General features: G+C 54.2%; 1 protein-coding gene across 1 annotated transcript; it reads left to right on the top strand.

Annotated features, from left to right (window-relative positions):
* Positions 1-372: 372 nt before the first annotated feature.
* Positions 373-27,911, top strand: ADGRD2 (adhesion G protein-coupled receptor D2; the record flags this gene model as incomplete). The annotated part of the gene is given in 36 exon segments (XM_079706665.1): positions 373-408; positions 747-810; positions 1,178-1,278; positions 1,282-1,390; positions 1,700-1,966; positions 1,969-2,040; positions 2,043-2,137; positions 2,141-2,236; positions 2,238-2,331; positions 2,735-2,757; positions 2,761-2,833; positions 3,202-3,287; positions 3,563-3,844; positions 5,017-5,101; positions 5,104-5,127; positions 5,827-5,991; positions 6,472-6,595; positions 7,014-7,119; positions 15,309-15,364; positions 16,419-16,545; positions 17,747-17,749; positions 17,751-17,840; positions 18,003-18,149; positions 18,434-18,587; positions 19,096-19,229; positions 19,314-19,429; positions 20,261-20,381; positions 24,640-24,642; positions 24,644-24,684; positions 24,956-25,049; positions 25,053-25,071; positions 25,661-25,719; positions 26,518-26,654; positions 27,185-27,263; positions 27,370-27,424; positions 27,838-27,911. Coding segments are annotated over 36 exon segments (3,411 nt in total).

The following is a 27,911-nucleotide window of genomic DNA, read 5'->3' as shown; positions in this document are numbered from 1 at the left end:
TCACACCCCAGGAGACCCTGCACTTTGTTTCCACCACTCTCTGGCCCGTGGACAGCTGCTGCCCTCCTCCCCACCCCCAAGCCCCTGTCAGCTCACCAGGGCTACAGTGTTTCCCATCTGCGGTCTTGGAAGAGGCTCCTGGAGACCATCCCTTTGTGCAGTAAATGTCATCCCCGCTGGGTGGGCCATCCCATCCTGGGCTTCCAGCCCAGTGGGGTCTGGGAGCCAAACAAGGGGCGAGATGACAGAGTGGGTAGCATAGCAAGCCAGGCAGGACAGTGAGCTGCTTTCCTGTGCTTTTTTCCTTCCCCAGTCCACACTGGCCACGCCTGTGATTCCTGCTGTTCCTCGCCTGCCCCTGCTGGATCCAGAATGGCCCCCTGGTGCTACTGCCTCCTTGCCCTCCTGGTACCTGAACTTCTGGGAGGCAGGGGGGTGCAGGGGAGGAGGCCAAGGGGACTCAAAGCTGCTAGGGTTCCAAGTGGCCACCTCACATCATGAGGTAACCGCAAAGGTTACACAAGCTAAGCCCCTGACATAGAAATAAAAACATCCACCGGATGCTAGGAAACAGGCTCAGGGCAATGAAGTGACCTGCCCAAGATCACACTCTGGGTGAACCCAGGTCTGACTGCAGGGCCTGCAGCCTCCACTGCACCCCACTGGAGCACACAGTAGGCATTCAATAACTGTACATATGGGCGTGGGGACCTGACTCAGACCCCACCTCTCTTCTTCTCTCTCAGATAAGGAGTCTCTCTGGGACCCCTTCCAACTCCCCAGGTGAATCAAGGAACCCTTGGGTCACAGGTTGGTATGAGGGATGCCACAGAGAGGCTCTGCCTGCCCCCAGTTCAGCCAGCCCGGGGCCCATGTGCTACACTGGCCTCGAATGCAGAGGAAGGGAGGAGGCGCCATTTAGTTCAGCATCCCTATAACAGGCCCTGGGCTGAAAGCATCACTCATGTCCATCTCATTCCTGCCACTATACAGATGACAAAACAGGCTCAGCAAGGGGACAAAACTTGCTAGGTCATAGAGCATAGCTAGGGTCCAGCCCCATCCAGCCCCAAATGACTCCCAAGCTCAGTGTCCTTGGCCCTGCCTACCCTACTCACCCTGCAAGGGTCAGATGCCCACACACTTCTCCCACATTGACCCTCCTCTCGCCCTGCAGCTCCAGTGGCCCCTGGAGAGGTAGTGGAGACTGCAGATGAGGTATGCAAGTTCCCAGGGCAGCGGCTGAGCTGGTGGGAGGCCCAAGAGTCCTGTGAGCAGTAGTTTGGCCACGTAGTACTGCGGCACCCAGATGCGGTCCTCGCTCCGCGGCTGCCTGACCCCATCTGGGTAGGCAAAAGAGAGGCCCCTCTGCAAAGACCCCCGCAGAGGCGTGAGTGTGGGCCGGGGCCTGGGAAGTGGGGGCTGGGGGGAGGGGGCTGGGAGATGGCAGTCCACCGTGACAGTCCTTGTGGACTGACCCCAGAGGAAGTCCACATCGCCTCTCAGGTTCCCTTGTCCTGGACTGAAAGTAGAAGGTTGACCCCTGGGCACGGGCACTGGAGCCCCATTTCTTCCTTCCAGAGGGAGGGAGGAACCAGAAGCCCAGAAGGGGCCCTACAAGCTGCGCCAAAGGGCCGTCAGAAGCAGGACGGTGTGCGCAGCTGGGGAAACTGAGGTCGAGGCCCGTGTGTCCCCGCAGGCGCGCGCACCGCGGCCGCACTAATGTTCGGCGAGAGGACCGCGGGCCGGGCGGCGTGGCTTCGGACGCCTCTGCCGGCGCTCGGGACGCTGACAGCGGGCGTGCACGTGCAGTGGAACGCCGCCTCATCCGACGCGGCCGCACTCTCCTCCCTGGCTGTACCCGCGCTGGCCAACGCGCTGCAGCTGTGCGCCTTCGCCGAGCCGGGCGGCGCCGTGCACGCGGCGCTCGCGGTGCGCGGGCACCACGCGCCTTTCCCCGCTGCCTTCGCGCGGATGGCCGCTGGCACCACGTGTGCGCCACGTGGGAGCAGCTCTGCTGGCACTGGTCGCTGTTCGCCGACCCGCTGGGGCGCGGGGCCTTGGCGCGGGCCACCCACTGCCACCTGGCGGCATCCTCGTTTTGGGCCAAGACCAGGACTCTCTGGGCGGCGACTTCTAGGCGCGTGACGCCTTCAGCGGCAACCTCACCGACTTCCATCTGTGGGCCCGGGCGCTGAGCCCCGCGCAGCTGCACCGGGCACGGGCCTGCGCGCCGCACCCCCGGCGGCCTGCTCTTCCGCTGGGATCTGGGCGCCCTGGACGTCACACCCTCGCTGCTACCGCCGGTGCGGGTGCGGCTTCTCTGTCTGGGTACGGCCCGCCCAGCCTCCTGTTTGTCAGGCCCCGCCCACCTTTTGGCTCCACCCCCAACCTCCTGGCTCCCATCCGCTTCCCTTCCGACTGGGGGACCCAGCCCACCTCTTGCCAACCGGGCCGCGCCCACCTCTGGCCACGCCCTCTCCAGGCCTCCAGTACCTCGGGCGTCCGCCCAGTCCCAGCAGCCTGAATGGGCTCGCCCCCTGGCGACCTTGCTCCTCCCAGTGTTGGCTGCAGCACTTCTCTCCCAGGTTCCCACGTCGCCCCTAACTCCGGGACCGCGCGTCCTGGCACCCCCTCAAGTGTCCAGGCGCCTTCAAGGCCCGAACGGGCTGTGGGTCACAGGGACCGATGGGATGCCAGGATGCGGCCCTGACACCTCACCCACCCTAGCCAGTGCCCTCAGAGGAGTGCCCTACGTAGGACCCCGGACCCCGCACCGAGGGCTTTCTGTTTTGCCTGCAGCCTCTGCCCTTCCTCTGCTGCTACCGGCCAGGTGCGCCCTGTCCGGCTATGCCTTGGGCTCTGCTGAAGGGGACGCTGGTTATGGACCAGTGTAGGCTGAGGGGGAGCAGTTGGCACAGCCTGGGAATTCAGAATCTTCTCAGAGTTTTGGGGGCCTCCACGGAGTCTAGACCACAGACAATGGGGCCATACGGAACTGGGGGTGAATCCCAGCTGTGTGGGAGTCACCTCGAGCAGGTGATTTTGCCATTCTTTGCTTCAGTTTCCCCAACCAGGACACCTAAGTCTCCAGACACACAGCCATCAGTGTGCTCTTCTTCCCCGAGCAGCACATAGGGGATGGGGCACCTCTGCAGAGGATGTTGCCCAGGGCTCAGTCTGGCATCCACTCCTTTGCAGAGACCTACCAGCAGCTGCAGGACGCCCAGTCATGGTCTGGCCAGGATGTTATCAGCCAAGTCAATGCCTTGGCCAATGCCATTGTGGTGAGCCCCCTCCCAGGGGGCTGGAGGGTCTGGGGGCACTATGGGTGGCATCCCTGCATCTCAGTGTCCTCACCTGTAAAGGGGACACCCACCTAATGTGTGTGCAGGAATTAAGGTTGTTCATGCCCCCTATTCTGGAGCCTCTGAGAGCTGGGGGCTTGTGACTAGTTAGACCCACACCCCCCAAGAAGACTGGCAGAGGCCAAGTATAGCCCCTTGCGGGGGGTCCCCTTGAGACAGTCAGACCAGCAGTCAGCAGCTCTTCTGCTCCACAGCTCCTCCCTGACCCTCTCTCTGAAGCCCACGGAGACCTGTCCCTGGCCGAGGCCTCCAGCTTCCTGGGAATCCTGAAGAGAGTCCTGACAAAGGAGACAGCTCCACTGGGGCCAGCTGCGCTGCTGGCTGTCATGCACTTCCTGAAAAGAGTGGCAGCGCTTGGGACATGGGAGCCAGAGCCCATGACAGGGCCCTGGGAGCAGCTGGGCCAGGCCATCGTGTCTGTGGCCAGCCTGGTCCTGGAGGAGCAGCTGGCTGGTGCGTGGCTGTCAGTCAGCGAGGTGAGGCTGGCAGGGCTCGGTGGGGCAGGGGCCTGGGCCCTGGTTCCTACCTTGCCACCGACTGTGTAGCCACGGGCGAGTCAGCCCCCATCTCTGAGCTCCATCTCTCCATCCATCAGGAGAAGCCCTTCTGTCTGTTTTATAAGTTGAACTTCTGCATACAACTGCTCTTGAACAACTTCTGCGGTTAAAAATTAAGAGCCACTAGTCAATAAGGGCCTCCCACATCCAACAGTCCGCCGACCACCTTAAGTAGGAGGCCCTCTCTGCTGAGTGTTCAGCCATGGAGAACAGAAGAGACAGATGGTGAGGGTGTTGGAAATCTCATCGTGGCAGAAGTGGCTGTAGGCCTGGGAGTCATCAGCCCAGAGAGGGAGAAAACGAGGGGTCGTGAACATTGCCTGAAAGGCTCTGGGGCTTAAGAGGCAGACATGGTCCCCCTGTGACTTCAGGACAGAATTCAAACCTGGGCTTGGGGGTGGGGTGGGGATGGCACAGCACAGGAGGCTGGTTCAGTGGAATGTTCACCTGTCCAGGTGATGCTCCCCATCCTAGGGGATGTGTAAGCCCACATTTTACTGGGGATCTGAGACACCGTGACAGACTGGGGAAAACTGGACTCTGAACCTCAGTTTTCTTCCCTGGAAAATGGGGATGATCATACCTGCCTTGCTTAGGCGATGGAGAGGAGTAGGCGTCTATCAGGTGACTTGCCCACCACAGAGGAGGTGTCCCATTAGTGCACGTTCCCCCTCCCTGCTCTGTCCTCACACCGCATGGTTTCCTTTTTGGAACCTAAAACTTGAGCACCTGTTAGGGATCTAACACTGAGCCAGACCAAAGAAGCAGGAGGCACGGCCCTGCCTTCAGAGTGGACCCTGGTTGGCAAACAACCTGCCAGCAGGCAGAGAGCACTGTGAGGCCTTCAGCTTGACTAGAGGATGACGTGGCTTAGGAGAGCATTGGAGAAGCCAGAGAAGGCTCATCAGGCAGGGCCTCAAGTGTCAGCTGAGGAGCCAGGACTTGATCCTGGAGGCCCTGCAGAGCCACTGAGGGTCTGGAGCCTGCAGGCCACCTCACAGATCATTGAGATCCTGTTAACCACAGTGGTCAGGGCAGGCAGCTGTGGGGTGTGGTGTCTGAGAGAGGGCTGAGTTGCGGCCTCCTCCCAGGTGGTGGGTGGACCCAGGGCCCTGGTGGCAAGCGAGCAGCGCCTGGCGCCCCTGCTGAGCACCATGCTGACCTCTGAGCTGCCCGAGCGCACATCCAGCACCACCATGCCGGTGAGCCTGCCCGCCACCTGTGCCACACATCTGGGCTCCGGATGGGGCCTGGGCTCACACATCCTCCTCAGCCCTGGTCACTGGGAGTTCTCGGACTCCCACAGATCCTCCATTCTCTTTCCTGCCTTTGCCCATGCTGTGCCCTCCATCCAGAATACTCTTTCTCTCTCGGTCTCCTAGCAAACTCGCATACATCCTTCAGAACCCTGCTTGAGCACCAGCTCTGCTAGGAAGGCTCCCCAGTTCTAGCTCTCTCCCGACAGTTCCTCTCTCCTGCTGCCCCGGTGTTTTGAACATATCTTTTATCACCTCTATGGTAATTACATAATACCACCTGAAGTCCTCTGAGTGCCAGGGCTATTTCTGAGTCATTTCTGCATCTCAGGTTCAGACCCAAGGGCACACTCAGTGAATGTTTGTAGATTGAGTGGGGGAGCACTTACGCTGGAACTTCAGGCAAAACTTGGGTCCTTCAGGTGCCCAGTGGCTTCTGGCAGCTCATTGATATTCATGTCCCATCCCCCAGAGACTCCCCCTTCTCAGTGACCCCCTCCCCCTGGCTTGGAGAAGTCAGACTTACCTTGGGTAAGTTGCTGAACCTCTCTGTGCAGGAATGGTGGCCTCCTAGGTGTGTGGCAGGGAGACGGGAAGCAGACCCTGCCAGCAGGGCCAGCCCAGCAGAAAGACCTCCCTCCTGAGGTCCAGCCCCTGAGCCCCATTTGCTCCCAGGCCTGGAGTTGCGGAGCCTACACTTGAGAGAGACCAGCACGGAGGGCCAAGTGTTCACGATGCCCAGTGGGCATCCAGAGGGGCCTGGCCACACCCTCATCCCTGCTGCTGAAGTGAGGCGGTTCCTCAGGAAAGGTGGGTGAGGGAGAGGGGTGGTGGGGTCCTGTTGGGGTCTGGGTCAAACCTCAGCCCTCACAGTTGCTAGCTCTGCTATTTTGAATAAGTCACCTCACCTTTCAGAACTGTCTCCTCATCTGTAAAGCCATATTACTACTACTCGCCTCGGGTTGTTATAAGCTTAAAGCTCCTACCACATGGCAGGTGTTCACTTAGTCTCCTCCCCTCAACCACACATTTTCCCTCGGTGCCACCCAGGGGTGGAGGATTAGGATAAGGGGCAAAGGGCTTTGGAGCTGGCAGGTTAAGCATATCAACTAGGGCTGGTTAAAATTCTGGCTCTGCCACTTATTAACTGTGTGATCTTCGGGAAGTCATTTAACCTCTATGAGACTCAGTTTCCCTATGTGTAAGGTGGGCAGAGCATTTCCCTCAGGACCAACCTGTGGTGCTTGCTCAGTCACTGGGCAGGTCTTAGGCCTCCTTCTATTCATCCAGGCCTCTCTGGAGTCACCAAGATCCACAGCTGGTTCAGCTCAGGTGTCTTCCAGTACACCCTGGGGTCCCCTGGCAGAGAGCCCCGGGCCCCTGACACCTCTGAAGAGGCAAGCAGAATGCAGAGGTGAGTGGGTCCCACCCAGCAGGCAGCTGAGGGCCTGGATCCCCTCACCAGGGAAGGCTAGGCCTCCATCCCCTCCCAGAGCCCCCATTCTGTTAGGCATATCTGCCCTTGGCAGCCCAGGGCCAAACCTGCTCCCCCCTGACACACACAGATTTCTGGGCCTGCCAAAGATGGGCTGGTGGGAACATGGCTCAGCTCCTGCCTGGGTCCTGGCTTCAGTGCTGACTCTCAGGGAGGGAACAGGGCTTACTCAAATTACCAGAAAGAATGGAACCCAGCTGCCCTAATTCCCAGCACAGGACTTTTCCACAGAGGGTATCATCTGTTCTGCAGGGGCCTGGATGACATGACCCCAGCCATGTATGACCTCTCCCCCACAGATACCTGGTGCCCTTAAAAGCTCCCTTTCTCCCCACAGGTCCCTAAGCACCCAGGTGGGGTCAGCAATCATCTCATCTGAGGTGTGGGATGAAACCGGGGAGGCCAACACGGCTGTGACCTTTCACCTGCAACACTGGGCGCAGGTACTGGGCGATGCTTCTGGGAAACAGCCACCTGGTACAGTTATCCTGGTTTGGTGCCCCCCGCTACATCCCAGTATTTGTTCACTGGACAACCAACGTCTAAAATGTTCAAGAAAAATACTCATCCACAAGCCATCCCATTGTCCTCGAGAGAGGGGGAAGGGCAGTAGTGCACTGCACACTTACTTTATGGCGGGTGCCTTAAATAAGCAGCATTCATTTAATCTTCCAACTGCCCATTCCACAAAAGTGAGCTTGGAAGAGGTGCTGTGCCTGGCACCAGCTTATAAGTGGCAGAGCTGGGATTTCATTATAGGTCTGCATGACTTGAAAAACTGGTGGTTCCCATCAGATAATACAGGGAGATATGAGAGACCTGCACTGCAGTATGCTTCATAAGCATAAAAATAACCTAAATGTCCATCAGTAGGGGATTACTTAGCCTTACAGAGCTATAAAATGGAATATCAGCTGAGGTTATGTAAAGAATGAGGTATTTTGCTGTAAATTGACAAGACAAGATCACCAAGATATGTCATTTAATTCATTATATGTAATACACAAATTCCTTCTTGTTTTTGAAGCTTTAGAGCATTTCAGAGAAAGCTAAAGTCTCCTTTGCTCAAAACCACCAATCCTGGACACACACACCCCATAGCTTATATCTTTTGTATATCATCTCAAGACTTCTTAAAAATCAATTTCATTAAGGTATATAAATCTACATATACTAAAACATCCATTTTAAGTGTATAGCTTGATGAGTTTTGACCAGTGTATATACTCCTGTATCACTGCCCCAATCAAGATATAGAACTTTTCCACCTTCCCAAAAGGCTTCTTTGTGCCCCTTCCCCATCAGCCTTCCCCACTCTGACCCAGGAAATCACTGCTCTGTTTTCTGTGACTCTAGATTGTCTGTCTTTCCTAAAGCTTCATATAAATGGAACCATATAGTGTGTGCCATGGTCTGGCTTCTTTTGCTCAGGTGGTATTTTTGAGTATCATCTACGTTCTTGCCTGTTTCAGTAATTCACTCCTCATTAGTGCTATGTAGAATTCCGTTATATGGATAGACCATAATTTGTTTTTCTTTTTACTTGTTTTTTTATTAATTTAATTTATTTTATTTTATTTATTTATTGGCTGCGTTGGGTCTTGGTTGCTGCTCGCGAGAGTTCCCTAGTTGTGGCGAGCGGGGGCTACTCTTCCTTGCATTGTGTGGGCTTCTCATTGTGGTGGCTTCTCTTGTTGTGGAGCACGGGCTCTAGGTGCGCAGGCTTCAGTAGCTGTGGCGCACGGGCTCAGTAGTTGTGGCTCACGGTCTCTAGAGCTCAGGCACGGGCTTAGTGGCTCTGCGGCATGTGGGATCTTCCCTGACCAGGGCTCCAACCCGTGTCCCCTGCATTGGCAGGTGGATTCTTAACCACTGCGCCACCAGGGAAGACCCTCCATTTGCTTGTTGATGGAGATTTGAGTTGTCTCCAGTTTGAGCTGCTATGAATAGATCCACTATGAACACTCATATACAGCCTTTTTGTGGACATATGATTTCTTTCTACTGGGTGAATACCTAAAAGGGGACTTTCTGGGTTGTATGATAAGCATATGTATACATTAACTTCCTAAGAGACTGTCCAACTGTTTTCCAAAGTCGTGTACTATCTTACATTTCCACTAGCAGTGTGTGAGCACTGCAGTGTTCCATACCTTTGCTAACATCCTTAACTGCCTTTTTAATATCGTTCATTATAATGGTTGTGTACTGATGTCTCACTGTGGTTCTAAGTTGCAATTCCTTCAAGACCAATGATTTTCAGCATCGTTTTCTACACTATTGCGCATTCATATATCTTCCTTTGTTAAATATAAGTTCAAATCTTTTCCCCAATTCTCATTTTTTTAATTAAATAAATTTCGAGATGAGCCACTGGCTGTTGTTGTTTTTTTAATAGGAAATGCTCTTTATTCTTTTTTTCCCAAAATGTTTGCATTAGTCTGCTGTTTGCTTTTCTGATTACTGACATTTCTGCACATAAGCCATATAGATCCTCTCTTTTTAAATTTTATCTTTGTACTCCCCTCACTCTTTTTCTCCCTGCCCCCACCCCACCACCACTGGCAACCACCAATCTGTTCTCTGCATTTATGAGCTTGATTTTTTTTTTAGAGTCCCCATATAAGTGAGATCATACAGTATTTTTCTTTCTCTGACTTATTTCACTTAGCATAATGCCATTGAGCTCCATCCACGTTGTTGCAAATGGCAAAATTTCATTCTTTTTATGGTTGAGTAACATTCCGTTATTATACACCACAATTTCTTTATCCATTCATTCATCAGTGGACACTTAGGTTGTTTCCATATCTTTGCTATTGTAAATAGCCATGAACATGGGGGTGCATATAACTTTTCTGAGTTAGTATTTTCATTTTCTTTGGATAGATACCTAGAAGTGGAATTGCTGGATCGTATGGTACTTCTATTTTTAATTTTTGGAGGAAACTCCATACTGTTTTCCATAGCAGCTGCACCAACTTACATTCCTACCAACAGTGTATGAGGGTCCCCATTTCTCCACATCCTCTCCAACACTTGTTATTTCTTGTCTTTTTGATAATAACCATCCTAACAGGTGTGAGGTAATATCTCACTGTGGTTTTTTTTTTTAATTTTTTATTAGTTTCTGCTTTATAACAAAGTGAATCAGTCATACATATATATCTGTTCCCACATCCCTTCCCTCATGCATCTCCCTCCCTCCCACCCTCCCCATCACTGTGGTTTTGATTTGCATTTCTCTGATGTTTAGTGATGCTGAGCATCTTTTCATGTACCGGTTGGCCATTTGTGTGTCTTCTTTGGAGAAATGCTTATTCAGATCTTCTGCCCATTTTTTAATTGGATGGTTTGGGTTTTTTGTTTTGTTTGTTTGTTTGTTTCTACTACGTCAAGGAGCTTATCACCTATATTTTCTTCTAAAATTTTTATGGTTTCATACCTTAAGTTCAAATCTTTAGTCCATAATGAGTTAATTTTTGTGTATGGTGTAAGATGGTAGTCAAGTTTCATTCTTTTGCCTGCAGCTGTCCAGTTTTCCCAACATCATTTATTGAAGAGACTGTTCTTTCCCCGTTGTATGTTCTTGCCTCCTTTGCTATAAATTAATTCATCATATATGCATAGATTTATTTCTGGGCTCTCTATTCTGTTCCATTGATCTATGTGTCTGTTTTTAATGCCAATACCATACTGTTTTAATTTCTATAGCTTTGTAATATAGTTTGAAATCAGTAAGCATGATGCCTCCAGCTTTGTTCTTCCCCAATTTTTAAATTATTTGTCTTATCATTGAACTGTAAGAATTCTTTATATATTTTGAATACAAGTCCTTTGTCAGCTATATGTTTTGTGAATAATATCTTCTAGTCTCTGGATTGCTTTTCACTTTCTTGACAGTGTCTTTGGAAGATAAGTTTTGAATGTGATAAAGTCTGGTTTATCAGTTTTTATCCTGCATGGTTTATGCTTTTTGCATCCTATCTAGGAAATCTTGCTTATCCCAAGGCCACAAAGATATTCTCAAAGAAGTTTATCATTTTAACCTTTACATTTATGTCTATGATTTATTTCAATTCATTTATGTGTATTATGTTGGGTAGGGGTTGAAGTTCATTATTTTTCCATATAGACATCCCATTCCAATATCATTTGTTGAAAAGATTATTCTTTCTCTCATTGAATTATCACCTTTGTTGAAAATCAATTGTCCATATATGTGTAAGTCTGTTTCTGGGCTCTCTATTCTGTTCCAGAGATCTATACACTAACCCTATAGTGTCGTGATTAATGTATCTGTATGGTAAGCCTTGAAATCAGGTTGTGTAAGTCCTCCAACATTGTTCTCCCTTTTCAAAATTGCTTTGGCTAGCCTAGGGTGTTCACATTGCCATATAAATTCTAGAATCAGCTTGTTAATGTCTATGGAAACACCTGCTGGGATTTTGATTGGGATTGCATTAAATCTCTCAAATTGAAATAAGATGATGAACTGGCATATTAACAATGAATCTTCCAATCCTTAATCAAGGTATATCCCTCTGTTTATTTAGGTTTTCTTGAATTTCTCTCAGCAGTGATATACAGTTGTCAGGGTACAGGTCTTCAAGGTATTTTGTTAGATATACCCTTTTTTGTAAATGGTATTATTTTCTTAATTCAATTTTAAATTGTTCATTGCAAGTATATAGTAATACAATTGATTTTTATATAATGAGATTGTATCCTGTAGCCTTGTTAGACTCACTTAGTACTTCTGGTAGCTCTCTTATAGAGTTCTTAGGATCTTCTACATCCCTGATCATGTTGTCTGCAAATGAAGACAGTTTTGTTTTCTCCTTTCCAATCCATGTCTTTTTTTTTTTTTTTTTTTCCGATTTTCCTTCCTTGGTACAGTGGCTAGGACCTCTAGTTCAGCATTAAATAGGAGTGACGAGACCAAATAGCTTTGTCTTGTTCCTAACTTTAGAGGGGAGAGTATTCAGTCTTGAACCATTAAATGTGATGCTAGCTGTGGGCTTTTTGTAGATGCCCCTTGTCAGATTAAGTTCTCTTTTCTTCCTGCTTTGCTGAGAATTTTTATCATGAATGGCTATTGAATTTTGCCAAATGTTTCTTCCACATTGATAGGATCATATGGTTTTCTCTTTTATTCTATTAATATAGTAAATTGCACTGATTGATTTTCAAATGTCAAACCAGCCTTGGATTCCTGGGATAAACTCCACTTGGTTATGGTGTATTATCCTTTGTATATATTGCTGGATTCAATTTGCTAATATTTGTTAAGGATTTTTGTGTTTATATTCCTGAATATGTAATATGTTCTGTAGTTTTCTTATACTGTCTTCCTCTGGTTTTGGTGTCAGGATAATGCTAATCTCATAAAATGTGTTGGGAGTTCTCTCCTCCTCTGTTTCCTAAGAGAGTTTTGCAGAATTGGTATTATTTCTTCCTTAAATGCTTGATAGGCCAGTGAAGACCAGTGAAGTCTTTCGGGCCTGGTGTTTTCTTTGTGGGAAGTTTTTAAAGTATGAGTTATTTCTTAAACTGATATAGGATTGTTTGGGGTGTTTCATATCTTCTTGAGATGGTTTTAGTAATTTGTGCCCTTTAAGGAATTTGTTCCTTTCATCTAGGTTGTTCAATTCTAGCAGGAAGTTGTTCATAATAGTCACTTATTATCCTTTTAACATATGTAGGATTTATAATGATGTTTGCCTTTTCATTCTTGATCAGTTTAGCTAGAAGTTTACCAATTTTGTTTATATTTTCAAAAAACTAACTTCTGAGATTGTATTTATATATTAATTATATGAATTAAAATACATTAAAATGAAAAATAAATAAAAGTAAGGGATTGCTCATTGTTGCAAATTTGGAAAATGTAGAAAAGGATAAAGAAGACAAATCCTATTACTCAGAGATAGCTGCCCTAAACTTTTCCATGTGTTTCCCTTCAGCCTTTTTCTGGGTACATAATATATATATATATATATATATATATATATATATTTTTTTTTTTTTCCCTTTTGAAAAATCAAAGCCCTTGCTCTTTCAGTTGAGCCATGTAAACATTTGTGTTTTTCATTTTCCCCACAGGTGTTTTCTGCATTGTCTCTGTCACAGATGTCCCTTTGCCATCCTGTCCTTTCTCACTTGCTGCTTGATCCTAGCAATGCGTAGGCCTTGACTGTGGCCAAGTCCAGAACCGCCCACCCCCTTCCCAGGGGATGGTCCAAAATGAACTTGACCCCTTCTCCTCCATGCATCCAGAGTATCTGCAGAGTTTTTTCTATTACAATTAACCCTGCCTAACCCTGTGAAAATCCTCACTTATAATATGTTTTTATTCTGGTGACTGTCTCCTGGGGATATATGGCCAGGTATGGAGCTACTGGGCACCAACAGTTTTGTGGCTTCTGAGTGTATAAGCTGCACTGATATTTCAGTTTGTACCACTTGAAAATGCTACCAGTGGTGTAACAATCATCCATTTTAAAAGCAAACAGTAGGTTTTCTTTGTGTTCCAGCACCTAACATAGTACCTGAGACCCAGGAAAGATATTATGAGTGAATGAATACATGTGGTAATAATTCAGCCAACCCAAGGAATAATATGTTCTCTGGAGGCATCGTCACAGAGTGTGGAAAGAGCATGGAGTTGACCAAGTCACAACCCAGTCTAAGCTCACTGCTGTGTGACCTCGAACAGATTAATTCCCCTCTCTGAGGCTCATCTTCCTCATCTGAAATTACATAAATTTATACCCGTCCCCTAGGTTGCTATGAATATCAACAACAATAAAGGACATGAAAATACTTTGCAAAACACAAAGTATCATATTCTAGTGAGGTGACGTTGCTGTTACCCTCCCCAGTCGGGACAAATAACCCAAGCCCTGAGCTCAGGCTGCCTCCCTGCTTGGTCTGGGACAGGTACCACCTGCCACCTTCTTTCTGCTTGATGACATCTTATAAAGTCCATAGTGTTGTCATTGTTCATTACAAAAGAACTAACATGTTCATTATAACACATTCAAACTGAGACCTAACTATTGTTAAGTTAGCTGTGTGTTTGATTCCAGACCTTTTGTGCATGTGTTTTCACAATTACATAGAACCTTTTTTTTTTTTTTTTAACCATAAATGGGCTCCTACTATGCAGAGTGTCAGGCAGCTTTTTCCTATACTGAAAAACATATGGCGATGCTGGAGAGGGTGTGGAGAAAAGGGAACCCTCTTGCACTATTGGTGGGAATGTAAACTGATACAGCCACTATGGAGAACAGTATGGAGGTTCCTTAAAAAACTAAAACTAGGGCTTCCCTGGTGGCGCAGTGCTTGAGAGTCCGCCTGCCGACGAGGGGGACACGGGTTCGTGCCCCGGTCCGGGAGGATCCCACATGCCGCGGAGCGGCTGGGCCCGTGAGCCATGGCCGCTGAGCCTGTGCGTCCGGAGCCTGTGCTCCGCAACGGGAGGGGCCACAGCAGTGAGAGGCCCGCGTACCGCAAAAAAAAAAAAAAAAAAAAAAAAACTAAAACTAGAGCTACCATACGACCCAGCAATCCCACTACTGGACATATACCCTGAGAAAACCATAATTCAAAAAGAGTCATGTACCATAATGTTCATTGCAGCTCTATTTACAGTAGTCAGGACATGGAAGCAACCTAAGTGTCCATCGACAGATGAATGGATAAAGAAGATGTGGCACATATATACAATGGAATACTACTCAGCCATAAAAAGAAAAGAAACTGAGTTATTTGTAGTGAGGTGGATGGACCTAGAGTCTGTCATACAGAGTGAAGTAAGTCAGAAAGAGAAAAACATATACCGTATGCTAACACATATATATGGAATCTAACCAAAAAATAAAATGGTTCTGAAGAACCTAGGGGCAGGACAGGAGTAAACACACAGACGTAGAGAATGGACTTGAGGACACGGGGAGGGGGAAGGGTAAGCTGGGACGAAGTGAGAGAGTAGCACTGACATATATACACTACCAAACGTAAAATAGATAGCTAGTGGGAAGCAGCCGCATAGCACAGGGAGATCAGCTCGGTGCTTCGTGACCACCTAGAGGGGTGGGATAGGGAGGGTGGGAGGGAGACGCAAGAGGGAGGAGATATGGGGATATATTTATACGTATAGCTGATTCACTTTGTTATACAGCAGAAGCTAACACACCATTGTGAAGCAATTATACTCCAATAAAGATGTTAAAAATATATATATATATATATATATATATATATATATATATATATATATATATATATGGCGAGCTCTTTCCCCAACAGTAGATAGAGACCTGTGTGTTCTTACTAGGCAGAGCATCCTGGAGGGAAGACTCACAGTGGTTTGTTAGCTTGTTAGCTTGTTAGCTTGTTCCTAGGATTTCAATATTAACCATTAATGCCAGCCTGAAACTCTACTCACTTCACCTTCCTTCTGCCGCCCTGCAGGCATTCTTCTCCAGTCCCTGCACCCACGACCCATGCTGGGCAACCCCCTGGTCCCTCAAACGCAGGAGGCCTCCACATCCCCCTGCATCGTCTGGTCTCTCTCCTTGCCCACATGTGCTCACACACCTGCCCTGTCCCTGTTGGCTGCCCTTAGGCCTTCCCTCCGAAGCTGGTGGAGCCTGTCTGTGCCTTCTGGAACTTCAGCATCAGGTGGGTTTCCAAGTTCTTTCTTTATTATTTTTTTTAATTTTTAAATTTTATTTATTTTTGGCTGCATCGGGTCTTAGTTGAGGCATGCGGGATCGTTGTTGTGGTGCATGGGCTTCTCTCTAGTTGTGGCGTGCGGGTTTTCTCTTCTCTAGTTGTGGTGCTCAGGCTCCGGAGGGTGTGGGCTCTGTAGTTTGTGGCATGTGGGCTCTCTAGCCGAGGCACGCAAGCTCAGTAGTTGTGGCACACGGGCTTAGTTGCCCCGCAGCATGTGGGATCTTAGTTCCCTGACCAGGGATCAAACCTGCGTCCCCTGTGTTGTAAGGCTGATTCTCTACCACTGGACCACCAAGGAAGTCCCCCAAGTTCTTTAAATAAGGCACTTGAAAAAAAAAAGACATCCAGGGACTTACCTGGTGGTCCAGTGGTTAAGAGCCGCACTTCCACTGCAGGGAGCCAGGTTCCATCCCTGGTTGGGGAACTAAGGTCCGCATACCCTGCAGTATGCCCCCCCCCCAAAAAAAATTAAAAAAATTAAAAAAAAACGTCCGTTCTACTTGAGGATGAGGCAGGACTCAAGCATGTTTTTGGCCTCCATTCACCAACTTCCTTGCAGGGGTGGTTCCAAGCCCCACTCAACTGGGGACAAGCTGGGGCAGGAGAGCCTGTTACCCAGGAGGTAGTGAGCTCCCTATCATAGTAGGTATGCAAGCCTACTCTGTGGGGTACCTAGGAAGAGACTCATGTGTGGAATGGGTGGTAGAGTTGATGAGGGAATGAACATCAATCGCTGTTGCTTAGTAATTAACACAGTTAATCAATGGTGATCATTGGTATCAGCCCCATCCTCCTACCATTCCTGAGAAAAGTACATTTTATAGATGAAAAACTGAGACCCAGGGAGGGGCAGTGACTTGGCCAAGGTCATATAGCTGGTTAGAGGCAGGGCACTGAGGGACCCCAGGCTCTGGGGAGAGGCTTTCCCCTGCTTGCCACCTGTCCCCCAGCCCCATGTCCAGCCCATCTCAAGAGCCCTCTGTTCACTACTCACCCCAAGCCCAGACTCAGGGGGCTCCTGGGCCACCACTGGCTGCTCCGTGGCCGCTCTGTACCAGGACTCAACCGCCTGCTTCTGCAACCACAGCGCCAACTTTGCCGTCCTGTTGCAGGTGTACGACGTCCAGGTGAGTGCTGGGGAGGGGGCAGTGGGGCAGGGGAAGGTGATGTCAGAACCAAGTTTTAAAGGATGCACAGGAGTTGAACAGAAAGGCATTCCAAGCAGAGGGCCATCTGAGCAAAGGCAAGGAGGCTAGAAATGGCAGACGAGTTACGTCCTAGAACTGCAATGTGTCTGGGGCTTCCAGTGCGATGCCCGGGGTCGGGGGATGGCAGTGAACAAGGTAGGCATGGGTCAGATCGCACAGGCCTGGAAGGCCAGGCCCACGCGCTTGGATTGTGGTCCTGTAGCAGAGGGCAGATGTGGAAGAGTGTGAAGCAGGCTTTAGATTTACATGAGGGAGGCCGCTGGTGCGGGGAGTGAGGCTGAGGTGGGGGCCAGGGGGGAGAAGCAGTTCGGGGGCTGAGGGCCTGGCCTAGGAGAGGGCAGGGGCCCTGGGCCAGGGAGCAGTGGGGAGATGAGGGAGACTGGCTGAGGAGGAGGGGTGACCTGGGCCACCAGGAGATGAGGGACTCGTCTCAGGAGGCACAGGTGGGCAACGGGTTTGTGGGTCTGTGGTCCGGTGCTCAGGGCGGGAGGGGTCTCAGCTGGCCCCAAGATCCAGTAGGTAAAGCCATGGCCAAGGTGAGGTTAGAAGTAAAAGGAGTCACGACTAAAGACAGGCCCCTGAGAGGCATTAGCATTTACAGCCTTGGAGGGATGCCGAATTCCAGGAGGAGGCCAAACAAGGTGGGCTCGCTGGGCCAGAAGGGGACTAAGGTTGAGTGAGATGGTGTCTGAGCCCAGGAATGCTGTGGTCACTTGGCCTGTTGGGAGCACGCTAGAAAAACACGCTACCGAATGCATTTTCCCTGTAAAAACAGCATGGACATCGGACACATCATGAGTAATCCGTGCCAGCTCCCTGTTCCCCCTCAGTGGGTGGTTGTCACATACCATCCCTCCTCCCCATGGGCGTGTTGGTGGTCACTTCCAGTCTAGTGCTTCTCGGTATCTGAGGAGTCCGTGAAAGCTGGGCCCCTCTCCAGCAGGAGAGGACATGCAAATGATCATGATCAAGTTGCTGTGTGCAGGCCTGGCCATCCCTGCTTCACGGCAGAGAAGGTGGTTGAGGAGCCTGGGAGCTGCCGGGCGGGACGGGTGAGTGTCCCGTCGGGCCAGGGCGTTGGTGGGGCTGCTGTCCTTCGGGGTCTCTGTCCCTCCCACAGAGATGCCCCGACGGGGGGGTCCCTGCTGAGGACGCTCTCGTCTGTGGGCTGCGGTGTGTCCTGTGCCCTCATCACCACCTTCTTGCTCTTCCTGGTGGCCGGGTGAGGCAAGCTCACCACCTTGCCTGCCACCCTGGGCCCGCCCCGCCCCTCGTGGGCCTCCACGTCCCTCCTCGGGTGGGTGTCCATCCTCGGTCCAAGAAGCCCCTGTGGAGCCGCCCTTTCCTCCTTCACTGGCTGGTTCACCAGGACGCAGGTGGTGGTGGGGGTCCTTGCTAACCAACTCCTCTGCCTGCCCGGGGTCCCCCAGTCAGAACGAGCCACAGTCCACAAGAAACTCACCTTCTCCCTGGCCTCCGCCGAGGGCTTCCTCGTGGCCAGCGAGTGGGCAAAGGCCAACAAGGTGGGCGGCCAGCGGGGTGGGCTTGTGAGCTCAGGGGGGCCTGGGAAAGCACCTTCAGCCTTTTCTGGGTTGCCCCCCATATCCTCACTTGGCTCCATTTCCGGGGAGGAGTATGGCCTAGAGAGGAAAGACCCAGAATGTTGGAGCTGGGCCCAGGGCGCTGCCCCGAGACCCTACCCGCTCATACTGCTTTGCGCTGGCAACGCCAGGCACAGACAGGGGACCCAGGGTGGACCGCACCCATGACCGGCCTCCGTGGGGACCCCCCCCACCCTCCCACACAGGTGGTGTGTGTGGCCGTCACAGCAGTGATGCACCTCCTCTTTTTGGTCGCCTTCTCCTGGATGTTGGCGGAAGGGCTGCCGCTGTGCAGCAAGGTGGTGGCTGTGAGCATGCGCCCGGGCCCCAGGAAGCCACGCTGCTACGCCACAGGCTGGGGTGAGGCCCCTCTGCTCCCCACTCTTGCTCTGTTCCCCTCCACCCTGCCTCGCGTGGCCTCTGTTGTGTCCAACACCCACCGCCCAACACCCTCCTCCACCGGCACCCAGCGCCACCCAGTGGCCAGCGCCCGTGTCTGACACAAACTCAGTTCCGTCGACCTCCAACTCTACCCAGCTCCAATTCTTAATCCTCCTCCACTTCAACTGCCTCAGCTCCCAGCCCCCCGCACTGCCTCCCTAATCTGAAGCCAGCTAACCCCACGCCAATCGCCAGTTTCCAACTCTTGATTCTCAGCCCTAAGGCCTCGACTCAATCTCAGCTCTTCCGCTCCCCAGCTACTCGGGGCTCCAGTGCCACCCAAAATATCAGGCCCACCCAACCCCACTCCCTGGATCTCCCAGTGCCGCCAGTACACCCACTACTATGGGACAGCTGGAGGATGCAGCTCTGGACGGGGGCTGGCTCCCGAGAGACACGGCCCTGAGGTCACCTCTTCTTCCCCTAGGCGTGCCTGTGGCCCTCGTGGCCATCACCCTGGCAGTGTCCCCACATGACTACGTGGCCACTGGGCACTGCTGGCTCAATGTGCACACAGACGCCATCTGGGCTTTTGTGGGGCCCATGCTGACCGTGCTGACCGTGAGCGGGGAGGCCTGGGGACCCTGCAGGGGAGGGATGTGTCGGGGAAGGGGGAGGGTGCCCCCACTGACACCAGATCTCCAGGCCAATACCTGCATCCTGGTCCGTGTGGTGATTGTCACCGTGTCCAGGGCCCGCCACCGTGCCCGCACGCTGAGCCCGCAGCCCTGTGTGCAGCAGCAGATCCCGATCCAGAAGTGGTGAGACCCCAGACTGGGGGAGTCAAGAAGAAGTGGGGAGCCAGGTGTGGCCACGTGTGCTTATGAGTGCAAGGCTATAAATGGGCATATGTCTGCAATGTGTCTGTGCTGCGTGTGCACACATGCTCATGCATGTGGGCGTGTGGAAGTCTGTGCCCATGCGTGTTACCTGTGCGGATGGTAATTGAGCCTGTGTGTATGTGACGTGGGATGTGGACACCAGCCACTGTCCTGGGGACTCACCTTCTGCAGAAAGCACTGATGGTCTGGTGGCGACAAGGTAGAGGAGACCCCCAAGTCAGGCAGTCCCTAGAAGTTCAGGTTCAGGGTGAGAATCTAGGTCTCTACCCCTGCCAAGAATCCCCATCACTCTCCAGGACCATATCCTGCTGAAGCAGGCACCACCCCCACCCCCCCCAGCCTTCCTCCTCACCACCACCCCTCTGCCAAGGGCAGGGCAGCCCAAGCCAGTGGAGCCTGAAAATCCAGGCAGCCCCAGGGGTCCCCTTCCAGACTCCATGCCCCCTGGACCCACTGTCCAGGCCTCAGCCCTCCCCCTGGACAGCTGCAACTCCCTTCCTTTGAGCCAGGCTTGGGACTGGGACCCTATCTCCCCAGTGCCATTACCCCTACTTCATGCCACTCTGGGTGTCTGAGAAGGGGCCACCAGGTCCAGCCGAAAGTTCCAGCTACACCTAAGTCCTGAGCCTAAGTCCCCAGTCTGCTGCTCCGGCCCCTCTCCAGGCACTTTCCAGGGGCTGCCCTCCCCAGAACCCTGTGGGGAGCCCCCTGGCCCCCTGGCCTCCCTCAGTCCAGCCTGCTGTCCTGCAGGCCCAAGGTGAAGCCAGTGTTGGTCCTGCTGCCCATCCTGGGCCTGACCTGGCTGGTCAGCATGTTGGTGCACCTCAGCCCAGCCTGGGCCTACGCCGCCGTGGGCCTCAATTCCTTCCAGGCCCTGGGCCGTGTGGGACCAGGGCTCCGCCATGCACTGGAGCTCAGAGGGTGTGGCTGGTTTGTCAGGGGGCTGGGGAGGGAGTGTCCTCTCTGTCATGGGAGTCACCAGCAGCCTCGGGGACACTGTCAAGGGGAGGGGGGGTGAGGGGGAGAGTGGGAACAAACCTCCAATCAAAGAGCAGTATCTCAGGGAGGATTTGGGGGCCCATTTGGCAGTTGAAGAATCTGAGGCCCAGAAAGGGGGTGGCTAAGATGCCTTGTGCCCTGACGCTCAAGGGCGCAGCAGAAGCTCCAGTCCCCAGGCTGTGCTAGAGCCACTTCCGGCCTCGGCAGGAAGCCGGGGATGGGGGTACAGGACACCAGGGACCTCTCCCCTTGGGGTCTGTGGATGGCCTACTGTGGGGCAGCATGAGCTGCTCCATCAGTGAGGACAGCAGTTCAGAAAAGGTTTTGGCTGGAAGGACATGACCCACATAAATGAAGCAGTAACGTGGGACCGCAGGAACCCCCCTGTGTGCCTTTCAGGTCCTGTGTCCTGGAGCCACAGAGATGGGTCAGACTAAGCCCTTGTCTTCAGGGGGTTTGCAGATCTATGGGGGACCCAGGTACAGACACAAACAGCCACAGCCCTGGGAGCTGAGTGCTGGGAGGGAGGTCGGTCCAAGGAGGGCCCAATCCGCCCCTGCCCTGCCCCTCAGCCTCCCTTGTACCCCCCAGCACCTCTTCCTGTTGTCTGCACTCCCCACTCCCAGCTCTGCCGAGCCCAGGTCCCTCTCAGGGCTGAGAAGTGAGGTGGCCCACGGATGGACAAAGACAAGCTTGGGAAATCAAGTGCAAACTCTGTCCAGGGTCCCTGTGTCCCAGAGCTGGGCTTCCTGCTGATGGATGCCTAAGTGCTCTGAGTCCTGGACCAGGATCATATTCATATCTCTGAACAGGCCTTACAAACGGGGAAACAGATTCCATGAAGTCATCTGCCCGAGGCCTCACAGTAGGAAGGAGCAGCATGGGGCCCAAGTTCAGAGTCTGTGTTCTCAGCCATCAGGATATTCAGCTTTGACCGCAGAGGGGCTTGGTTCCTGGAAGAGCTGCTGAGGCTGGGAGTGGGGGTGGGGAGCTGGGGTCAGGAGGGGCACCCTCATCCAGTTAGTTATTCATCCATCCCTGCGAGGTTTTTTGAATGTCCGCTAGAGGCCAGGCACTGTGCTAGGCGCCAGGGACACAGCAGCAAAGGAGGCTGCAAAATGCCCTGTTCTTGTGGAGGTGACATGAGTCGGGGAGGCAGACGATGCCCAAGACCAGGGAGTGAAGTGTTAAGGGAGGGATGAGGCAGGAAGAAGAGAGGGTGCAAAGGGTCTCCAGGGTCCTGGTCCATGTTGTCTTCTCCCCTGGGCCCTGGGGACTCGCCACTCTCTGCCAGGCAGGCATGGGAATGGAGAGGGGAAAGAACAGGGGCGGTGGGAGATGGGGTGTGCAGACTGCTCAGGGAGAATGGAGGTTGTGCCCAGAGAGGGGCCGGGAGAGCAAAGAAAAACTGGGGTTCCAACGCTCTTCCTAAAGAAGCACGGCTCCCAGAGACCTGGCGGGGCCTGAGCAGCTGGGGACAGAGATGGACACAGAGAAGCCCTTCCTCCAAGCCCTGCACTCCCAGAGCTCCGCGGGCTGGAATTCCACCTCAGCCCACTTAGCAGAGGGACCCTACCCAGGTCTCTCCACCCTGCCTCAGAGTGGCGAGGGCAGCAGCATCCTGTTGCTATGGCAACCACTCCAGCTCCTTCCCTGCCTGTGGCCCTCAGGTGGGCAGGGCTGCAGCCAGGGAGCCAGAGCCACCATCACCACGCTGTCTGCCTCCCTCTCAGGGCAGGTCCTTTCCTCTCCCGGTGTCTCATTACTTCGTCTCTGTCTCTGAGTTTTCCCTGGGATTCTTTCTCTGTCTTTCAGGCTCTGTCACAGGCTCCTGTCCCTGTCCCCGCCTCCTCTGGCATGGACCCACCTGGCTTCTCCTGAGCCTCTCTCTACATCACCCCTTCTGTTGGGCTCTGACCCCCTGTCTCTTGGTCCCTTACCCTGCTTCTCCCTCTCTCTGAGTGTCACCTCTCTTGCCCCCTCCCAGCCAGCCTCAGACCTTCAGGTCTGGTAAAGGAGGGGAGAGGCTGCCTTATGAGGGGGGTCAGAAGGCATGAGACCTGGGCCCACTCTGATGTTCCTGTGACTGTCTCGAGGCAGGTCCCCAAGTTAGGCTCAGAGCCGCGTTCTCTGCGTCCCTCCCGGCTGCTTCCCTGCCCAGGCCTGGCCTTTCCCTCTCCTCTCTCTTCCCTCACACCTGCTGTCTCTCCATGTCTTTCTCTCCCTGCCCCACCTCCAGCCCCGTCCCTCTCTCACTCTGTCTTGGGCATAAGCTGGGCAGGACGTGCCCAAGGTGACCAGGGAGCAGGCCTGGGGCTGGAGGGACTGAAATCTGCGCTGACTCATTCATTCACTCTTGGTGACTTGTTTCCGTCTGGCGCCTGTGCCAGGTTTTGTGGTGGAAGAGCAGAGCCTCACTTCTGCAACTAGCTGTAGCTCACACCTACCCTGCCTGAGAGTGTCGTTGGGAGGCCTGCACAAGTTGAGACAGGCCTCAGTTTCCACATCCATATAAAGGGGGGGATCATATTCTCCACCTCGTGGGACCGTTGTGGGGTTCCACTGGGAAGATATTTGCAAAGGGCAAAGCATAACACCTGGCACACATCAGGAGCGCCGTGAACGTGAGCACATTTGTGTCATTCGGCCATTCAGCACGTACTTCCCCGGCGCCTCCCCTGTGCTGGGCTGCATCCTGGGGAAAGTGGTGGAACTCAAGATCGAGGAACACACCCTTGGGGGTCTCAGCCTGAGGGACAGACAGACACCAAAATCACACAACCACAGCGGGCACGATTGAGGCTGAAAGGTTAAGGGGCAGTCGGGGCCGTATGGGGAGGCAGAATGGGCACTCCCTGGAGGCAGTGATTCTCAGCTAATACCTGAACGCTGTGTGGAGAGAGGGGGAAGAATGTTTTAAGCCAGGGGAGCACAGTGGGATCAGATGGAGGGAGACATGGGGTTGGGGGAGCTGGTGAGAAAGGGGACAGGAGGGAACATGGGGGCCAGACTGTGCAGGGTCCCTAGAGCTGTTGTGAGGAGCTCAGGCTTCACCCCAGGGGTACTAGGGAGCCTTGGAGGACGTTAGGCAGGTGCTGGTGTGGTTGGGTTGGAGTGTGAGGAGTGAGTAAAAGGAGACAGGATGGGGGAGGCTGTGCAGGGGCTTTGGAGAGAGCACAGGCTGGGTGTGGGGGGCTGCGAGGCCCAGAGTCTGTCTTAGGGGCAGAGTAGAGGCTGGTAGCAACCCAGTTGGTGCCTGGGAGCCAGGGGGAGTAGTCAAGCTCTGGGGCTCCAGCTCTCAGCCCTGGGAAACTAGAGGGCCTCAAGGAACCCCATGTCCCCTCACCTGTGTCCTCTTGGGGAGGAACTGTTACATTGTCCAGGTGGACCCTGAGGAAGTCCTAGGCTCCACATGCTACCCGCTGAGTCACACTTTTGCTCTGCCTCCTACCCTGGGCCCCAGGGTCCCTCTCCATCAAATGGGGAGAATGAATCCCCCCCACCACCAACCATGGAGCTGCTGTGAGGGTCCCCCCAAGTATGCTGGTGCTTTGTGAGCGGCGAGGCCGTCGTGGTCCTCGCATGTGTGGGAAGGAGCCAGCTATGACTCAGCCACTGCGCTGAGTCCTTCACACACAGCCAGAAGCAAGTCCTGCCCTCCTCCCCACTTTCCAGATGAAGAGACAGAGGCTCAGAGAGGCACTCAGCTAGAGATACAGTCAGAATGCCACCTGGGTCTGCTGTCCCTGGACCTGATTTAGCCTTGGAGCTTCAGGAAGGTGTCGCCTCTCCCATCCCCCACCCCTGCAACATGGTGAGGGTGTGAGGATGGGGCAGGTCAGGGGGGTGCGGCTTGGAGGGATAGAGGGCAGAGACGCTGCCTCCTGACCAGAGACTGAAGGCAGGGGGTCCAGCGGGGCAAGGCCCCTCCTGGTTCTCTTTGCCATAGAATGCCACAACTGCCTGCTCCCCATCGCGGACTGGGGGGCAGGGCAGGATTTGTGTTCATCCTCCTGTGTCTCTAAATGTCTCTGGAGGTATCTCTGCTGCGGTGCCAGGCCAGACACCGGGGGAAAGGGGATGAGACTCCCAGGTAGTGACACCCACCCTCACCCTGGGTCTGTCCCCAGGGTGCCGTACATCTTCCTGGTCTATGCAGCCTACAACACGGGGAAGTAAGTCAGGGGATACTAGCTGCTGGAGGGTGGGATGTGGGTGGAGGCGGGCAGGGCTCACTTGCAGGGGGCTCTGCGACTGGCCTGTGGAGGTCAGGAGAAGGTCCCAGCCCTGAGCCTGGCCCCATCCTCCAGGTCCAGAGCGCCCTGCAGAGGATGACTGAGAAGGCAGCGGAGGCATTCACAGTGGGCAGGTGGGGGGTCCGTGGGGTGGGAGGGTGGGAGGTCCCACCTACGGCCGGATCCCAGCGCTGACGCCCTTTCCTTTCAGGCTCTCTCCTGTCCCGCGGGCCCCGGGGTTCCACCCTAGGCCCTCACGTCCCTGGGAGGTGGCCCGTGACAACCCAGTAGTCTTGGCTCCACCCTGAAGACACCTGGTTCTTAGAGGTAAGACCACACCACCCTCCAATCCGAGTGCCACCTGGTGCGTCGGTCTCCCCAGTGCTCGGGCTGAGCTAGGAGGGCCACGGCAGATTCCATTAGCCCATCTTAAAGACAAGGAGACTGAGGCCTGGGGAATTCCACAACTGCAGGACCTAGGGGATGGCTTAGAAAAGGCTCCTGTCCTCCCATCACCACCACCAGGGAACAAGGGTCCCTGGTGCCCAGCCCAGAGGCAGAGCTTGCCCAGGGTCACTTTCCCTGGGTTTCCATGCAGAAGGGATGTGGAGGGTTCCCAAAGGCAGGTAGGTGGATGAGGTTCAGGGCCCTGAGATAGGGCATGGGTTGAATGACTTAAGGGTCGGGCCAGGAATTTAAATCCCAGCTCCTACTTCCCCTGCTGTGTGCCCTTGGGCAAGTTACTTTCCCTCTCTGGGCCTTAGTGTCTTCATCGCTAATCTATGAGGTAAACTTTTGAGTGGATTCTTAGGGTCTTTGATAATGAGGTCCCTGTCCAGGGTGGGGGGAGCAGAGAGAGAGCTTCCTACCTCAGCCTCCTGCAAGTTCACCTGATCGAGTGTTTTCCCCCTACTAGGGACGCACGGCCCCAGGATCCCCACAGCCTTCTCCTCCATTGCAGAACCCGAGAGACTGGTGAGGCTGGGACAGGGGTGGCAGGACTCTGCCGAGGGGCTAGCAAGTGTGACCGGCAGGGTTAGGGAAACCACAGGGACCAGGGCGGGCCTGGGGTGGGGCTTCCCCTGGGGATCCAGAGGGCCTGTCCCTCATTTACCAGGCTGAAGGGGGCTGGGAGCCGCTGGCAGAACTTGAATGCCAAGGCCACTGGGGGTGGAAGAGTCATCACCAGGGTAGCCGAGGGCCCCCAGAGCAAGGGGAGCAGGAGTCGGGCCCCACCCCCCCGACAGACCTCCTCTGTCCTCAGGCCGCGCAGCTGACCGCATTCAGGGCTTCAGGTGTAGCTCCCACCTCAGGGGGTTCCCCTTTTCCCTTTGGCGTCCCGACACCCCCTCAGCCCCACTGTACCGGAATGGAAGTGATTTGAGAAGCAACCACAGCCGACCTCCCACAATTTGAGGGGCTCTTCCCCTCACTCCGCTCCTTGCTGGTGCCTGAAAGTCCCCCATTAGCGCCCCGTGGGCTGTCAGTGACAATGCAGTGCTCTGGGGAGAGGCTTACTTAGGGAGTGAGTCTGGGACCCCTTCCCAGGCCGGCGCTGCCGGGAGGGCCCCGGAGCAAGAAGCTGCCTTCCTCTCTGCATTCCCACCTCTCCGGCGCCCCAAGCCCAGCCTCCCCGCCTCCCCACCTCAGGGCTCCGGGCCTGGTGGTCTGAGAGGCTTCCAAACCCGGTAAGGGGCAAGTGCTTTCCCAAGACCTCAGTTTCCCCAGCTGGACAGCTGACGGGGGCGTGATGGGGGCGCCTGTGGGTAGCAGGGCAGGGCCGGGACCACCGAGGCCCCGCTCAAGGAGAGCTCGGCCTGGCCCGAGGGGAGCCTCAGGGACCCTGGTCGCTGCCAGCCTCTCTGGGCCTGGGTTCCCACAGTCTTAAACCAGAGACAAGCCTATGAGGGGCGAGTTTAGCACTGCCCAGCCCTCCAACAAGGGATTCTTTCCCACCAGAGCAAGAGGCCTGCCTATGGAGCTCTGACCAGGGCTGAGCTCTGTGCTAAACCCAGCCATCTGCTGACTCCTTTCATGTGGTGACCTGGGGAAACGGGGGTGCTGTCGCCCTCCCACTGTGCAGATGAGGAAGCTGAGGCATAGAGGGGAGCCCTGACCAGCCAGGGTCAGTGGCAGAGCTGGGGTCAGGGCCCCCGCCCGCGCAGATGAGGAAAGTGAGGGGTTAGCGTAGGCACATTTGAACCCAGGTCTGTATGACCCCAGACCCCCAGCTGGCCTCCACCTCTGGCAGGTGTCCCAGTCCTTCTGAGTCTCAGCTTCCCCTTCTGCAAAATGGGCTGGAGGCGGCTCCTGCAGGCCTGCCTGGAGGGCGCAGGCTCCCTGCAGGCTGTGGGCGTTCCGAAGGGGCCGAGCGGCAACCCCCACCCCCCCACCTCGGCTTCCAGCCACCCCGCCCCCGCCCCCGCCCCCGCCCCTGCAGGCGCAGCGTCTGTGGGAACAAGAGAGCCGCAGGGGCGCCTCTGCACTCAAGCGACAGCGCCTTTGTCTCCGCTGAATGGGTGCGTTGCTAAGGCCGCTCGTAGCAACGGAGCCGCTTCCACCTTGGCCTCGGAGGAACACCCAACCCGTCCTGCCCTCCGATGCCCTAGGCCCCCCGCCCCCCAGGCGACCCACTCAGGTGGCCCTAGCAAGAAGAGCCGGGGAGTGAAGGCTGCCAGCTGTGTGTCCCTCACAGGCCTGGCCCCGCCCCTCCCTCCGGAAAGTCCATGGCGCCCCCCAACTCCCCACTCCCCCCATCCCCGGCATTGCAGGTGTTCTCCGGATGGAGAAACTGAGGCTCGGAGAGGGAGACTGCCAGGGTCACCCAGGCCAGAATCCTACCCCAGGTCTTCCCTTAGCCCCAGTTCCCAGCCCCGTCCCCATCTTGGGAGGGTGGGTCCCCATTTTGGTTCTCTGCCAGCCCAGCCCAAAGGGTGTACTTTCCTCCCAGGTTTCTAGAGACATTACATGGGAACTTTCCTCCCAGCTCTACCTGGGGACCTCTGAAAGGCCCAACCGGAGGCCCCTGAGGGACAGACGCAGCATCTAGACCACTACCCACTCCCAGGGGCCTCAGCCTCTCTCTCCTTCCAGTGGAGCCCCTGGCCCTGGTGCTCCCGCTGACGCTGCCAGGTCCCACAGCTCTGTCCTCAGCTTTCTGCCTGTGA

This window comes from Hyperoodon ampullatus, assembly GCF_949752795.1.
Source record: "Hyperoodon ampullatus genome assembly, chromosome: 6".
Taxonomy (NCBI): domain Eukaryota; kingdom Metazoa; phylum Chordata; class Mammalia; order Artiodactyla; family Ziphiidae; genus Hyperoodon; species Hyperoodon ampullatus.
This window is presented reverse-complemented; position numbering and strand designations above follow the sequence as displayed.